General features: G+C 37.0%; 1 protein-coding gene across 1 annotated transcript in view; it reads left to right on the top strand.

Annotated features, from left to right (window-relative positions):
* Positions 1–361: 361 nt before the first annotated feature.
* LRRD1 (leucine rich repeats and death domain containing 1) overlaps positions 362–17,118 on the top strand; it is a 29,166-nt gene continuing 12,409 nt past the window's right edge. The window contains exon 1 of the mRNA XM_004007706.6: positions 362–13,017. Within this exon, the coding sequence (XP_004007755.1) occupies positions 11,071–13,017 (1,947 nt within the window). The 5' untranslated portion in view covers positions 362–11,070. The remainder of the gene's footprint in view (positions 13,018–17,118) is intronic.

Here is a 17,118-nt window from a genome sequence, read left to right as displayed (position 1 = left end):
ATACATATATATAACCAAATCACTTTGTTGTAGACTTTTTAAAACTAAAACGATAGTGTAAATCAACTATACTTCAATATAAAAAGTAATAGTAAAAAGAATTCACTCTCTGTCCTCATGTCATGGAGACATCCTTTTAATATCATGTACTTAAAAGTGTTACTGTTTTACTTTTCACATTTAAATCCGTAGTCCACCTAAAACTGACTTTTGAGGATGGCATGATAAGGGGTCAAAAATCTTTCCCTTTCTGTATGGATTCCCAGTTGACCCAGAATCAAAAGCCATTCTTTCCTCATTATTCTTAATGCCATCTTTGTCATAGATGGAGGTCCATATATGCATGGATCTCATCCTCTTAATGTCAACCTTTCTGTGATCTTATACTTTAGAATCATCTTACATAAAGAACAATTAAGTTTTGTTTCTTTTTTTTTAACAAATTGGTTCCTTTTTCCATTCGTCTATTTGATTATCAATATATTTAGACTGGATATGCCATTCTATATTGATGGTGACATTCACCAAAGTTGCTAGGAATTCTTTTCTCATGTTGGTATTCCTTTTTGCTCAGTGTTCCCTCCCATCTGATTGCTCTCGTGATATTTTCATTGCTTATAACGTTCCATAATTTCAGGATAAAGCTTTTTATTTATTCTGTTTTGGGTATTGTTGTACATCATGGATCTGTGGATTCATCTTTTTCATCAGTTCTGGAACATTCTTAGCCATTATTTTTAATTTTTTCATAATTTTATGTATTTATTTTTGGCTGTGCTGGGTCTTTGTTGCTGCACAGGCTTTTCCTCTAGTTGCTGCACGTGGGGGCTCCTCTCCAGTTGCGGTGCGGGGGCTTCTCATTGCCGTGGCTTCTGTGTTGCAGAGCATGAGCTCTGGGTGCAAGGGCTTCGGTACTTGTGGCACATGGCCCCACAGTTGTGGCCCCCAAGCTCCAGAGCACAGGCTCAGTAGTTGTGGTGCACGGGCTTAGCTGCTCTGCAGCATGTGGGATTTTCCCAGACCAAGGATCGAACCTGCATTGGCAGGCAAATGCTTTACCACTGAGCTACCAGGGAAGCCCTCATTATTTTTAAAATATTGCTTTTGCTTCATTGTCTTCACTTTTTCCTTCTGAAACTCTAATTAGATGTATGTTAGCCCATTAAATTTTCCATGTGCTGACTTATAATTTCCATCTCCTTATCTCTCCTTACTACATTCTGGATCTATCTTTCATATTTTCTAGTTAAATAGTTGTCCAGTTGTTCTAGCATCATTATTGAAAAGACCAGTTTTTCCCCAAAACTACAAAGTCCCATCTTTTTCATAAATCAAGTATCTGTATGCCATAATCAAATGTCTGTTTCTGGGACTTGTATATTTTCTACTGATCCATTTGTATACTCTTATACCAATTCCATATCCCCTTAATTGCTGTGGCTTCATGATGAGTCTTAATATCAAACAAGCAAGTCCTCCCACCTGATTTTCCTCCTTCAAGAGTGTCATAACTGTTCTTGGCCTTTTGTTTGTCCAAGCAGTTTTAAAAATCAGCTTGTCAAGTTCCACAAAAATAAGGTTAGGGTTTTGATAACAATTTTACTGAATATATACATCTGGGGCAGACAGATCCTGGGAGAAGACTGCCACAGAGGCAGTCCAGAGCCCAGGCAGCTGCAGAACCACCTCAGTTCTTGCAGCCCTAATACCCTGACCCCAGCACTAGGCTACTACACACCATAGCCTTGCACTAGATTTAGGACAAACACAAAGAGAGAGGGGTGCAACCTTGGGTTTCTTCTGTGTGGAACTGCAGGTGCCTACACAGGCAGCACATAGGTTTGCTGTGACCACGTGCACCTCCCTTGTTTAGCGATCATCTCCTTTGGAGCAAGGCACACAAACAAGGGCAGTGGAGTCTGATCAAACTGGGCCCGCAAGCTTCTCCTCCAACAGCTGGGGAGCAGATCCCATCCCTAATAGGGCAATGACAGCCACAGAGGAAGCCCCACTTCACATCCAGCACAATCTCTCAACACAACATCAGTCACACTCCCTAGCAAGGGATAACTGTCAGCACACTCTGAAGAAAGACATGGTTCTTATCTATACCAAAACCAACCTTTACACCCAAAATACTGAAAACGCATAGTATTCACAGGGATGATCTTACATAAAAACACTCCTTTAAGACCACAGTAGATAACTATTTCTCCTAAATTCTGAGAGACTTAGAGTTAAGTAAAATGAAAAAGCAGAGAAACTACTTTAAATCAAAAGAACAAGAGAAATCCCCTGAAAAAAAAAAAACATAACAAAACAGACCTCAATAGTCTATCAGACCCTGGGTTCAAAAAGCAAGCAATAAAAATGCTAAAGAAATTAAGAAAGGTTATTGATAAAAATGTAGCTCACTGTTACAATGAACTAAAAACTATAAAAGATGAGTCAATCAAACAATTCAATTGCTGAAATAAAAACCAATCTAGAAGCAATGAATAGCACTATATGACAAAGAAGAACAAATAAGTGATCTGCAAAATAGAATAATGGAAATCGTGCTGTGGATAGCAATATATGGGGTCTATGTGATAATATAAAGTGTGCTAACTTAATAGGACTTCCCGAAGAAAAAGAGACAAAAAAGCGGGGATCAAAAAGGTATTGGGAGAAATTATGGCTGAAAACTTTCCAAATGTAAAGAAGGAAATAGATATTTGAGTACAGGAAATACAGAGAATCCAAAATGATATGAACCCAAACAGATCTGTAGCAAGACACATCATAATTAAAATGCAAAAGTTAAAGAGAGGATTCTGAAGACAGCAAGAGAAAAATAAAGATTAAGTTATAAGGGAACTCTCATAAGACTATCAACTGATTTCTCTGCAGAAACTTTGCAGGCCAGAAGGGAGTGGCATGATATATTCAAAGTCATGAGAGGGAAATACTGTAAACTACACTATTCTGTCCAGCAAGATTATCATTTAAAATAGAAGGTGAAATAAAAAAAAATTTCACAGGTAAGCTAAAACTAAGTCAGTAATACCAAACCTACCCTAAAAGAAATACTGAAAGGTCTTCTCAAAATAGAAAAGAAGCAAGAATCTATAGGAAGTGGAAAATCATGATAAGAAAGGCAAATGAATAAAAGACTTGAGGATATTTAAATAAACCAGTACATAGTTTAAAAAACAAACAAAAAATTTTTGTAAAAGTGATTATAACTATTACAATAAACAGCAAAAGGATAAGCATGAAGATATGAAGCAAGACATCAAAACTGCAGAGTGTGGGGAGAGAAGTATAAAAATTAGATTTTTAGAATGTGTTTGAACTTGTATAACTGTCAGTTTAAAGCAAGTGGGTATAATCATGGGTAACATACTTGAAAACTAGGTTAACCACAAATCAAACACATACAACAGATTCACAAAAACCAAAAGAGAAGGAACCTAAGCATACTACAAAAGAAAATCATCAAACCACAAAAATAAAACAAACAGAAGAAGAAATGAGTAAACTACATAAACAAAGTTTAAAATGGCAATAAGTACATACCTACAAGAGTTACTTTAAGTCACAATGGAATAAGTGCTCCAATCAAATGACATACAGTAGCAGACTGGATTAAAGAAATAAGAATCTACAATATGCCACCGACAAGACTCTCACTTCAGGGTGAAAGACACACACAGCACAAAAGTGAGGGAATGGGAAAATATATTTCATGCAAAGCAAATGGAAATTATAAGAAAGCAGAGGTAGCAATACTCAAATCAAACAAAATAGAGTTTAAAACAAAAGTCATAAAGAAAGATAAGTAAGGGTATTAGATAATGATAAATGGATCAATACAACAAGAGGATATTATACTCATTGACATATATGCAATCAATATAGGAGCACATAAATATATAAAACAAATGCTAACAGACATAAAGGGAGAAAACAATAGCACTCCACCAACATTAATGGACAGATCGTCTGGACAAAAAAGTCAAGAAGGCAACAGCAGTCCTACATGATACAACAGACTAGGTGGACTTAATTAATATCTATAGGACACTATATACAAAAAAAAGTGGAATACACATTCTTTTCAAATGCGCATGAAACATTCTCTAGAATGGGCCACATACTAGGTCACAAAACAAGTCTCAACACATTAAAGAGGATAGAAATTATTTCAAGCATCTTCTCTGACTACAATGGTATAATACTAGAAATCAACCACAGAAAGAAAAATGGGAAAAGAATGAATGCATGAAAACTAAACATTTTACCAAAAAACCAATGGGTCAACAATGAAATCAAAGAAGAAATCAGAAAATAGCTTGAGACAAAAAAAAAAAAAAAGAAACTACAACCTAACAAAAGCTCTGAGATGCAGCAAAAGCAGTTCTAAGAGGGGAGTTCATAGTGATACAAGTCCACCTCAAGAAATAAGAAAAATCTCAAGTAAACCATTACACCAATCACCTAAAAGAATTATACAAAGAAGAACAAACGAAACCCAAATGCAGAAGGAGGAAGGAAATAATAAAGATCATAGGTGAAATAATGAAAATAGAGATTGAAAAAACACTAGAGAAAATCAATAATACCAAGAGCTGTGTATGAGTCTGTGTGTGTGTGTATGTGTTTAAAAATAAAAAAAAAATTTACAAACCTCTAGTCAGGCTTCAGTTCAGTTCAGTTCATTCACTCAGTCATGTCTGACTCTTTGTGACCCCCATGAACCGCAGCACGCCAGGCCTCCCTGTCCATCACCAACTCCTGGAGTCTACTCAAACCCATGTCCATCGAGTTGATGATGTCATCCAACCATCTCATCCTCTGTCGTCCTCTTCTCCTCCTGCCCTCAATCTTTCCCAGCATCAGGGTCTTTTCAAATGTCAGCTCTTCACATGAAGTGGACATATTATTGGAGTTTCAGCTTCAGCATCAGTCCTTCCAATGAACACCCAAGACTGATCTCCTCTAGGATGGACTGGGTGAATCTCCTTGCAGTCCAAGGGACTCTCAAGAGTCTTCTCCAACACCACCATTCAAAAGCACCCATTCTTCTGCACTTAGCTTTCTTTATAGTCCAACTCTCACATCCATACATAACCACTGGAAAAACCATAGCCTTGACTAGACAGACCTTTGTTGGCAAAGTAATGTCTCTGCTTTTTAATATGCTGTCTGGGTTGGTCATAACTTTCCTTCCAAGGAGTAAGCGTCTTTTAATTTCATGGCTGCAGTCACCATCTGCAGTGATTTTAGAGCCCAGAAAAATGAACTCTTGACACTGTTTCCACTGTTTCCCCATTTATTTGCCATGAAGTGATGGGACCGGATGCCATGATCTTAGTTTTCTGAATATTGAGCTTTAAGCAACTTTTTCACTTTCCTCTTTCACTTTCATCAAAAGGCTCTTTAGTTCTTCTTCACTTTCTGCCATAAGGGTGGTGGCATCTACATATCTGAGGTTATTGACATTAGCTTGTGCTTCTTCCAGCCCAGCGTTTCTTACGATGTACTCTGCATATAAGTTAAATAAGCAGTGTGACAATATACAGCCTTGATGTACTCCTTTTCCTATTTGGAACCAGTCTGTTATTCCATGTCCAGTTCTAACTGTGGCTTCCTGACCTGCATACAGGTTTCTCAAGAGGTGGGTCAGGTGGTCTGGTATTCCCATCCCTTTCAGAATTTTCCACAGTTTATTGTGATCCACACAGTCAAAGGCTTTGGCATAGTCAAGAAAGCAGAAATAGATGTTTTTCTGGAACTCTCTTGCTTTTTCGATGATCCAGCAGATGTTGGCAATTTGATCTCTGGTCCTCTGCCTTTTCTAAAACCAGCTTGAACATCTGGAAGTTCATGGTTCACGTATTGCTGAAGCCTGGCTTGGAGAATTTTGCACATTACTTTACTAGCGTGTGAGATAAGTGCAATTGTGCAGTAGTTTGAGCATTCTTTGGCATTGCCTTTCTTTGGTATTGGAATGAAAATTGACCTTTTCCAGTCCTGTGGCCACTGCTGAGTTTTCCAAATGTGCTGGCATATTGAGTGCAGCACTTTCACAGCATCATCTTCCAGGATTTGAAATAGCTCACTGGAATTCCATCATGTCCACTAGCTTTGCTCATAGTGATGCTTCCTAAGGCCCACTTGACTTCACATTCCAGGATGTCTGGCTCTAGGTGAGTATGAGTGATCACACCATGGTGATTATCTGGGTCGTGAAGATCTTTTTGGTATAGCTCTTCAGTGTATTCTTGGAGAAGGAAATGGCAACCCACTTCAGTACTCTTGCCTGGAAAATCCCATGGATGGAGGAGCATGGTGGGCTACAGTCCATGGGGGCACAAAGAGTCGGACACGACTTCACTTTCACTTTCAGTGTATTCTTGCCACCTCTTCTTAATATCTTCTGCTTCTGTTAGGTCCATACCATTTCTGTCCTTTATTTGCCCATCTTTGCGTGAAATGTTCCCTTGGTATCTCTAATTTTCTGGAAGAGATCTCTAGTCTTTCCCATTCTATTATTTTCCTCTATTAGTTTGCACTGATCATTGAGGAAGGCTTTCTTATCTCTCCTTGCTGTTCTTTGGAACTCTGCACTCAAATGGCGATATGTTTTGTTTTCTCCTTTTTTTTTGCTTCTCTTTTTTTCTCAGCTATTTTTAAGGCCTCCTCAGAGAGCCATTTTGCTTGTTTGCATTTCTTTTTCATGGGGATGGTCTTGATCCCTGTCTCTGGTATAATGTCACAAACCTCCATCCATAGTTCATCAGGCACTCTTTCTATCAGATCTAGTCCCTTAAATCTATTTCTCACTTCCACTCTATAAATGTAAGGGATTTGATTTAGGTCATACCTGAATGGTCTAGTGGTTTCCCCTACTTTCTTCAAATTAAGTCTGAATTTGACAATAAGGAGTTCATGATCTGAGCTACAGTCAACCTCTGGTCTTGTTTTTGCTGACTGTATAGAGCTTCTCCATCTTTGGCTGCAAAGAATATATCAATCTGATGTCAGTGTTGACCATCTGGTGATGTCCATGTGTACAGTCTTGTGTTGTTGGAAGAGGGTGTTTGCTATGACCAGAGCATTCTCTTGGCAGAACTCTATTAGCCTTTGCCCTGCTTCATTCCATACTCCAAGGCCAAAGTTGCCTGTTACTCCAGTTGTTTCTTGACTTCCTACTTTTGCATTCCAATCCCCTATAAAGAAAAGCACATCTTTTTTGGGTGTGTGTTCTAGAAGGTCTTGTAGGTCTTCATAAAACCATTCAACTTCAGCTTCTTCAGCACAGACTTTTACTGGTCAGGGTATAGACTTGGATTACTGCGATACCGAATGGTTTACCAAGATGAGAAGAGAGGGAACCCAAATTCAACAAAATAAGAAATTAGGAGAAATAACAACTGATACCACAGAAATACAAAAATAATAATAATATTAAAAATAGTTATATGCTAGGAAACCTAGACGAAATGGACCCATTTCTAGAAACACATAGCTTGCCAAAACTGGGTCAAAAAGAAACGGATAATTTGAACAGACCAATCACTAGAAGTAAAACATAGTCCATAATAAAATTCTGTGCAAACAAAAGTCAGGACTGAACAGCTTCACTTAGGAATTCTACCAAACATACAAAGATCTTACACTGATCCTTTACAAATTATTCCAAAAAACTGAAAAGGAGGGAAATTCACTCCATTAAGTCACTATTACCCTTATGTCAAAACCAGACAAAGACACAACAAAAAAGAAAATTACTGGCCCATATGTTTGATGACTATAGATGCAAAAAGTAGCAACAAATATTAGGAAACTGAATCCAACACTCCATTAAAAAGGATCATACACCATGATCAAGTTAGATTCATTCCAGGGTCACAAGGATAGCTCAACATATGTAAATCAATCAGTTGATACACCACCATCAACAGAAGAAAAGACAAAAACCACATGATCATCTCAGCAGAGGCAGAAAAAGCATTTGACAAAATTCAGTATCCATTCATGATAAAAACTCTTACCAAAGTGGGTAGAGAGGAACACGTCTCAAAATAATAAAAGCCATTTGTGAAAAACCCACAGTCTACATAATATTCAATGGTGAAAAGCTGAAAGCCTTTCTGCTAAATTCAGAGACTAGACAGGATACCCACTCTCACCACTTCTGTTCATTATAGTATTAGCAGTCCCAGCCACAGCAGTCAGGCATGAAAAAGAAATACAAGGCATACAAATTGTAAATGAAGAGGTAAAATTGCCACGATTTCCAGGTGTCATGATAATCTATGTACAGAACCCTAAAATATCCATACAAAAATTATTAGAACTAATTCGTGAATTCAGCAAGGTAGGAGAATATAAGATTAATATATGTAAGTCTGTTGCATTTCTTTACACTAACAAGGAAATGCCAGAAAGAGAAAGTTTAAAAAAAAATCCTGTTTAGAAGTAACTTAAGAAATACCTAAGAATAAACTTAACCAAGAATGGAAAAGATTTATACAATGAAAACTACAAAACATTGATAAGGAAATTGAAGGTGAGTCAAAGAAATCAAGAGATACCCTATGCTCTTGGACTGGAAGAATTAATACTGTTAAAATGGCCATACAATGCAATCTACAGATTTAATGCAATCCCTATCAACATATGCATGACATTTCCCACAAACTATAATAAATAATCCTAAATTTTATATGGAGCCACAGAAGACCTAGAATTGCCAAAGCAATCCTGAGGAAAAAGAAAAAAGTTGCAGGCATAACCCTTCAAGACTTCAGACTATACTACAAATATACAGTAATCAAAACAGCAGAGTACTGACACAGAAACAGACATATGGATCCATGGAACAGAATAAAGAGCCCAGGAACAAACTCACACACCTATAGTCCATTAATCTACTACAGAGGAGACAAGAATATACAAAGGATAAAAGACTCTTCTAACAAGTGGTGTTGGGCAAACTGGACGACTACAAGTAAATCAATGAAATTAGGACACGCTCTCACACCACATACAAAAATAAACTCACAGTGGTTTAAGGAACTAAATATACGACATGATGAACAAAATATGGACAAGACATCCTGACAAAAATCATAGTAAGATTTTCTTAGATCAGTCTTCCAAGGCAAAAGAAATAAAAGCAAAAATAAACAAACAGGACCTAATCAAACTTAGAGCTTTTGCAAAGCATTTAAGAAACCACCAGCAAAATGAAAAGGCAACATACAGAATGGGAGAAAATATTTTTGAATAATGCAACAAAAGATTAATATCCAAAATATACAAACAGCTCATATAACTCAACATTGAAGAAAACAACCAAACCAAAAAAAAAAACAAACAACAACCAGAAAGCCTAAATAGACATTTATTCAGAGAAGACATACAGATGCATAAAAAATGCTCAACATCTCTAACTATTAGAGAAATGCAAGTCAAAACCACAATGAGGCAGCACTTCACATTAGTCAAAATGGCCATCGTCTACGATTAATAAATGCTGGAGGGGATGTGGAGAAAGGAAACCCTATACATGGTTGGTGGGAAGGTTAATTGGTGCAGCCGCTATGGAAAACAGTAGGGAGGTGTCTTAAAAGATAGCTACCACATAATCCAGCAATTCCATTCTTGGGTATATATCTGGAAAAGATGAAAACTCTAATTAAAAAGATACACACACTCCAACGTTCACGGAAGCACTACTTACAATAGCCAAGACATGGAACTCATCAGCAGATGACTCCCTTAAGATGCGGTGCGTGTGTGAATGATGGAATAATACTTAGCCACAAAAAAGAATGAAATATCACCAGTTGCCGAAACATGATAGACCAAGAGAATATTATTCTTAGAGAAGCAAGTCAGATAAAGACAAGTATTATATGGTATCACTTACATGAGGAATCTAAAAAAAAAATACAAACAAATATATATACAAAACAGAAATAGACTCACAGGCATCAAAAAACAAACTTATGGTTACCAAAGGGGAAAGGTGGCAGAGGGAGATAAATTAGAGGAGTATGGGACTAACAGATACAAAGTACTATACATAAAATAGATAAGCAACATGGATTTACTGCATCACACAGGGAACTATATTCAACATCTTGTACTAACCTATAGTGGAAAATAATCTGCAAAAATATTACTGAATCACTTTTCTGCATACCTGAAACTAACACAATACTATAAATCAACCATATTTCAATTAATGATAATAATTTGTTAATATAGGGAGTTGTGTAGACAAGTATTGGAGTACTGAAAAGGTAAAGGTGAGATGGTAGCAACAGAGACAATAAATGTAAGTAGCTACTACCCCTGGGGATGCAGATTGGGTTGTTAAAACCCATAAACTTGACAGAGGGACCTACAGAGATCAAATTCAAACCTCTTGAGGAGGTTGGTCCCTAGCTGTGGAGGTTCCTTAAGAGTTACACAAAAGACTTAAAGTCAGGCATTAATCCTTGAAAAGGTGGTTTTACCTCTAGTTTACTTGCATTGAAAGCATCCCCCCTTCCTTAAGACATTTTACTGTCACCTATTGGAGAACTGTCATACGCAAGAATTTGTTGGGACAAGATACTTCAATACCAGATGTAAATCTACCATATGTAAACAAAGCCACAATGAGAGTGATAGTCTCTACATGTGGCATGAGGGAGTCTCTGGCTACACCCTGTCTTCCAAAAACTTGAGTTCTTTCATTCCCTTATGTGCCCTTTCTCATTTTCTTTGATATTTTTATTCCTTTCTATAATCTTAATGTGATTTTAAGAGTATCATGTGATAAATGCATCCAATCAATAAACTGTCTTTAGCCAGTAATTATATATTAATTATAAATGTCTGTTAATGATTATGAAATTATTCATTACAGAATAAAAATTATTGTATTAAAATTCTTTTGTAACTTTAACATCTTTATTATATCTCTTAAATCAACATTTGTTTTGTAGGTTCAAAGGAAAAAATTAAACATGAAAATTATAACTGAGTTACAATCTTATATTGGTATAAAATATACCCACAAATAAGATGTCTGAAAAGAAGCGTACTTCAGAAGAGCTAGAGGATATCATTAGTCAATTTAGAAAAGAATCTAGATCACGGTCAGTGGAGGAATCTGGACTTACTAAAGAAACATCAAACTTGTTAAAGGAAGATTTTGATGAGACATCTTCCAACCAAATTTATGAAAAGCATCCTAGAAAGAACACATTTGCTATACATGATGATACATCAACATCCTCCTCTGGAAGTAAGTCTAAGAAAAATGAAGAACAAAGGAAAACTCTCCAATTTTCTGAAACAATTGCTACATATGACAGCCTGCAGTCAAAAACTGGAATTTCACAAAGTTCATCATTATCAGAAACCGAGATGAGGGCTGAATATCAGGCTTTTGTTGACTCCCTCTCTCATGAAACATTAGGAAAAATTAGTCCACAACTCTCTGAAGAAAATCAGGAAGGATCTGGCTTCCCATCAGATAACTTTACAGTTAACCTCAAAGCCAGGGGTTTACAAGAATTCCCTAAGGACATTTTAAAAGTCCAGTATGTAAAACATCTGTATTTAGATGAGAATGAAATCAAAAGTTTTAAAGGGGCAGACTCAAGGGATATGCTAGGACTTGAAATTCTATCCATACAAAAAAATGGGCTATCAACACTTCCATCTGAAATTCAGTTACTTCATAATTTAAAACTATTAAATGTCAGTTACAATCAAATATCACATATACCTAAAGAAATATCACAGCTTGGGAATATCAGGGAACTATTTTTAAATAACAATTGCATTGAGGATTTTCCTTCTGGCTTGGAAAGTCTTAAAAACTTGGAAATTTTAAATTTGGCTAAAAATAAGTTAAGACATGTACCAGATGCCCTGTCTAGTTTGAAAAACTTGAGGGCTCTTAATCTGGAATATAATCAATTAACAATATTTCCTAAAGCTTTGTGCTTCCTTCCCAAGTTAATTTCACTAAATCTTACTGGAAATCTGATAAACAGTTTGCCAAAAGAAATTAAGGAGCTTAAAAATTTAGAAAAACTTTTACTGGATCACAATAAACTTACTTTTTTGGCTGTGGAAATTTTTTTATTGCTCAGAATGAAAGAACTCCAACTGACAGACAATAAATTGGAAGTTATTTCAAACAAAATTGAGAATTTTAAGGAACTTAGGATTCTAATGCTTGATAAAAATTTATTGAAAGACATGCCAGAGAACATTTCCCACTGTGCAGTGTTGGAATGCCTTAGTCTTAGTGATAATAAATTAACAGAACTTCCTAAGAACATCCATAAGCTTAAAAATTTAAGAAAACTCCATATAAACAGAAATTATCTAGTGAAAATACCTGAATATATTTCACATCTTAATAATATGTTCAGCCTAGAATTTTCAGGAAATTTTATCACAGATTTTCCCATTGAAATAAAAAACTGCAAAAACATAGCTAAAGTTGAATTGAGTTATAATAAAATAATGTATTTTCCACTAGGTTTGTGTGCTTTAGATTCTCTTTATTATTTGAGTTTCACTGGAAATTATATTTCAGAAATACCTGTAGACATATCTTTCAATAAACAACTGCTTCATTTAGAATTGAATGAAAACAAACTCCTTATATTTTCTGAGCACTTATGTTCTCTTATTAATCTTGAATACCTGGATCTTGGTAAAAACAAAATAAGGAAAATTCCTCCTTCTATTTCCAACATGGTATCACTCCATGTTCTTATTTTATGCTATAATAAGTTGGAAACTTTCCCCACAGAAGTGTGTGCTTTAGACAATTTGCGAGTACTTGATCTTTCCGAAAACCAAATACAGACTATACCTTCAGAGATCTGTAACTTAAAAGGAATCCAGAAATTAAACATCTCAAACAATCAATTTATATATTTTCCTGTTGAACTTTGCCACCTTCAGTCACTGGAAGAATTGAATATAAGCCAGATAAATGGGAAAAAGGTAAGAGACAGATAGCTTGGGCTTTGTGGGGAAGGGAGAGCTGAGGGGATCAGAATCTAAGCTGCAGTGTGTGTGTGTTTAATTTAGCTGGAATATTTTATTTTTTAACCTCAAACATGGTTTACAAATAAACTTTTCAACACAAGAGTTTAACAGGAAAACATTTCATTAAAATGAAATACCAAGTAATTAAAGGTGACAAATTTATAGATTTATTTTCACTTAACTTACAGATGTAACATAAACACATTATTGAAAATTTGGAAAATTGACAAAAAAGAAGTAAAAATAAATTCCAGAAGCATACCATCACAATATAACTACTGGACATATATTGATACAACTTACTTTTGCTTTTCCTTATTTATATGATTTCATAAACAATTGCGGAAATACTGTATACTCAATTTTAAAGTCTTCTATTTTCACTTAATATATAAGAATTTACCCAGAACATAATCTTCCCAATAATTATTATAACCAATGCATGATATGTGTAAATAATCCTCTGTTGTTAAGCATTCTGTGATGTTTTAATTTTTCATCATCATAAATAATGCTATGATGAACTTCTTCATAAATGTAGCCTTTTCATATTTTACTATTTCCCTATGGAATTTCCCCTAAAGAACTGCTAGATCCATGGGTATAAATGTTCTCACAGCATTTCAGTGTACTCAACACTGACTGAATTTTATGGAAATATTTTTTAAAAATCAAAGAATTTGATTTATATATTAAGATCTGATTTATATATTAAGATCTCAGTAAACAAGTGAAAAGCACACAGCTATTACCTAGCTATCTTTGACTGCCACAGTCAAATTAATTTGACAGAGGCTGGGACTATTATCTGGAGAGGGGACAGGCCACCCACTCCAGTATTCTTGGGCTTCCCTGGTGGCTCAGCTGGTAAAGAATTCGCCTGCAGTGTGGGAGACCTGGGTTTGATCCCTGGGTTGGGAAGATCCCCTGGAGAAGGTAAAGGCTACCCATTCCAGTATTCTGGCCTGGAGAACTCCATGGACTGTATAGTCCATGAGGTCACAAAGAGTCAGACACAACTGAGCGACTTTCACAAGTCACACAGGTCACAAGGGACTCTTATGGACAGCAAGATTTCCTAGTATGTGTCATGTGTCCAACTCTTTGCAACCTCATGGACTAGAGCCCACCAGGCTCCTCTGTCCATGGAATTCTTGCTCCTCTGTTCAGGCAAGAATACTGGAGTGGGTTGCCAGCTGCTCCTCCTCCAGGGGATCTTTCTGACCCAGGCCTCAAACCCGGGTCTCCCAGAAGATTCCAGGCAAATTCTTTACCGTCTGAGCCACAAGTGAAGCCCAAGATTTTCCAGAGTCTGTTACTGAAAAATGCTAGGCCCATGAACTTTGAGAAGCACTGGGCTCTTAGAGAATCACAATGCATTCAGCATATTAAAAGCTCTCAAGTGTCCTGCACAAAGAGATAGGTTTATCTCTATTTAACCTACATTTCCCAAAGTTATTTGACTTTTTAAACCTATCTGCTATATATACTGGAGAAGAAAATGGCAACCCACTCCAGTGTTCTTGCCTGGAGAACCCCAGGGACGGGGGAGCCTGGTGTGCTGCCGTCTATGGGGTCGCAAAGAGTCAGACATGACTGAAGCAACTTAGCAGCAGCAGCAGCAGCTATGTATACAATTTCCAGAAAGACTACTCCAAAAAATACTTGCTTAAGTTTGTACAGTTCTTCTGTGTATTCTTGCCACCTCTTCTTAATATCTTCTGCTTCTGTTAGGTCCCTACCATTTCTGTCCTTCATCGAGCCCATCTTTGCATGAAATGTTCCCTTGGTATCTCTAATTTTCTTGAAGAGATCTCTAGTCTTTCCCATTCTGTTGTTTTCCTCTCTTTCTTTGCATTGATCACTGAGGAAGGCTTTTTTTTAATCTCTTCTTGCTATTCTTTGGAACTCTGCATTCAGATGCTTATATCTCTCCTTTTCTCCTTTGCTTTTCACTTCTCTTCTTTTCACAGCTATTTGTAAGGCCTCCCCAGACAGCCATTTTGCTGTTTTGCATTTCTTTTCCATGGGGATGATCTTGATCCCTGTCTCCTGTACAATGTCATGAACCTCATTCCATAGTTCATCAGGCACTCTATCTATCAGATCTAGTCCCTTAAATCTATCTCTCACTTCCACTGTATAATCATAAGGGATTTGATTATGGCAAAAGTGAAGAGGAACTAAAAAGCCTCTTGATGAAAGTGAAAGTAGAGAGTGAAAAGTTGGCTTAAAGCTCAACATTCAGAAAATGAAGATCATGGCATCTGGTCCCATCACTTCATGGGAAATAGATGGGGAAACAATGGAAACAGTGTCAGACTTTATTTTGGGGGGCTCCAAAATCAGTGCAGATGGTGACTGCAGCCATGAAATTAAACGATTCTTACTCCTTGGAAGGAAAGTTATGACCAACCTAGATAGCATATTCAAAAGCAGAGACGTTACCTTGCCAACAAAAGTCCATCTAGTCAAGGCTATGGTTTTCCAGTGGTCATGTATGGATGTGAGAGTTGGACTGTGAAGAAAGCTGAGCGCCGAAGAACTGATGCTTTTGAACTGTGGTGTTGGAGAATACTCTTGAGAGTCCCTTGGACTGCAAGGAGATCCATCCAATCCATTCTGAAGGAGATCAGCCCTGGGATTTCTTTGGAAGGAATGATGCTAAAGCTGAAACTCCAGTACTTTGGCCACCTCATGAGAAGAGTTGACTCATTGGAAAGGACTCTGATGCTGGGAGGGATTGGGAGCAGGAGGAGAAGGGGACGACCGAGGATGAGGTGGCTGGATGGCATCATTGCCTCGATGGACCTGAGTCTGAGTGAACTCCGGGAGTTGGTGATGGACAAGGAGGCCTGGCGTGCTGCGATTCATGGGGTTGCAGAGAGTCGGACACGACTGAGCGACTGAACTGAACTGAACTGAGATGGAATGAATAATAATACATGTTATGTTTTAAAAGTTTCTCTTATACTAAAAGACACGTATTTAGTTCTGTACCATAATCATCAACTAATTCCTTGGCTGATTTATAATCCTGTCTTTCTCTTCCTATACCTTACTATGGAAATCTACAAGGTTGTGTCTTTAATTTTCTCTTTTTTATTAACTGCTTCCTAGACCTCAGCATGCACATAACTCTCAGATCCACATATCTGGAGCTAATCTTTCACCAGTGCACTAGTATCACAGATTCCCCGGATATTCTCTATTCTCCTATTCTTCTATTGTCTCAAACTCAATATAACTTCAAAATCAAACTCACCTTCCTTTCTAATGCAAATCCCTTCAAAATTTCCCCATTTCTGTTTGTGATGCCACTTTCTTCTGACCTGCCAATCTAGAAATCATGGAAACATCACCAGTCATACTGAATCTTACACCAAAGCAATTTCATTTTTCCTCTGAAAAAGCTCTTGGATCGTCTCTCTGATTTTCCAGTGTCACTGGCTCCATCCCGGTCCGTGCTCATTGCTCAGTTCATGCCTAGACTACTCTGGGAAACTTGTGCTATTCTCTTTGATTCTGTCTCCTTCCTTTTCTCAGGACTCATCAAAACTATCAGCCTTCATTTCACAGGGCCATTCTTGGGAATCTAGATTCCTTGGATGGGTGGATGGTTGGCCAAAGACACCATTCCAAGTCATCAAAACATCAATTTGAAGGTCACCAAACGAGAAAAATGATATATCAAAACTCCTCTCAAAAGGAAGATCCTCTATCATTGGAAAGACCACTTTGATAACCCTTTTGTGGTGAAGGTAATATACTCAAAAGATTAATCTATAGAACAGCATATATTCACCAAACAGTCATCTGAAGAACAGGAATCAGGTTAATTACAGGGCTTTTATTTCGCTGAGTGAAGGATGCTCAACGGGAATTTTCCTTTCAAAGTAGCTCTCTCATCACACAGTTCTGAGGCACTTCCTCAAAGAAATGCTGAGCAAGTTGTTCAAGATTTGTTTGAAGGAATGTGAAATTGTAGACCTAGCTATTTGTGTTGATCAGATTCCTCCCAATAGGACCAGATTTCAAGTCTTGCCAGAGGCTCGT

This window comes from Ovis aries, chromosome 4 (genome assembly GCF_016772045.2).
Source record: "Ovis aries strain OAR_USU_Benz2616 breed Rambouillet chromosome 4, ARS-UI_Ramb_v3.0, whole genome shotgun sequence".
Classification (NCBI taxonomy): Eukaryota; Metazoa; Chordata; class Mammalia; order Artiodactyla; family Bovidae; genus Ovis; species Ovis aries.
Note: the sequence above shows the minus strand (reverse complement) of the source record. Positions and strands in the feature narration are given on the sequence as shown.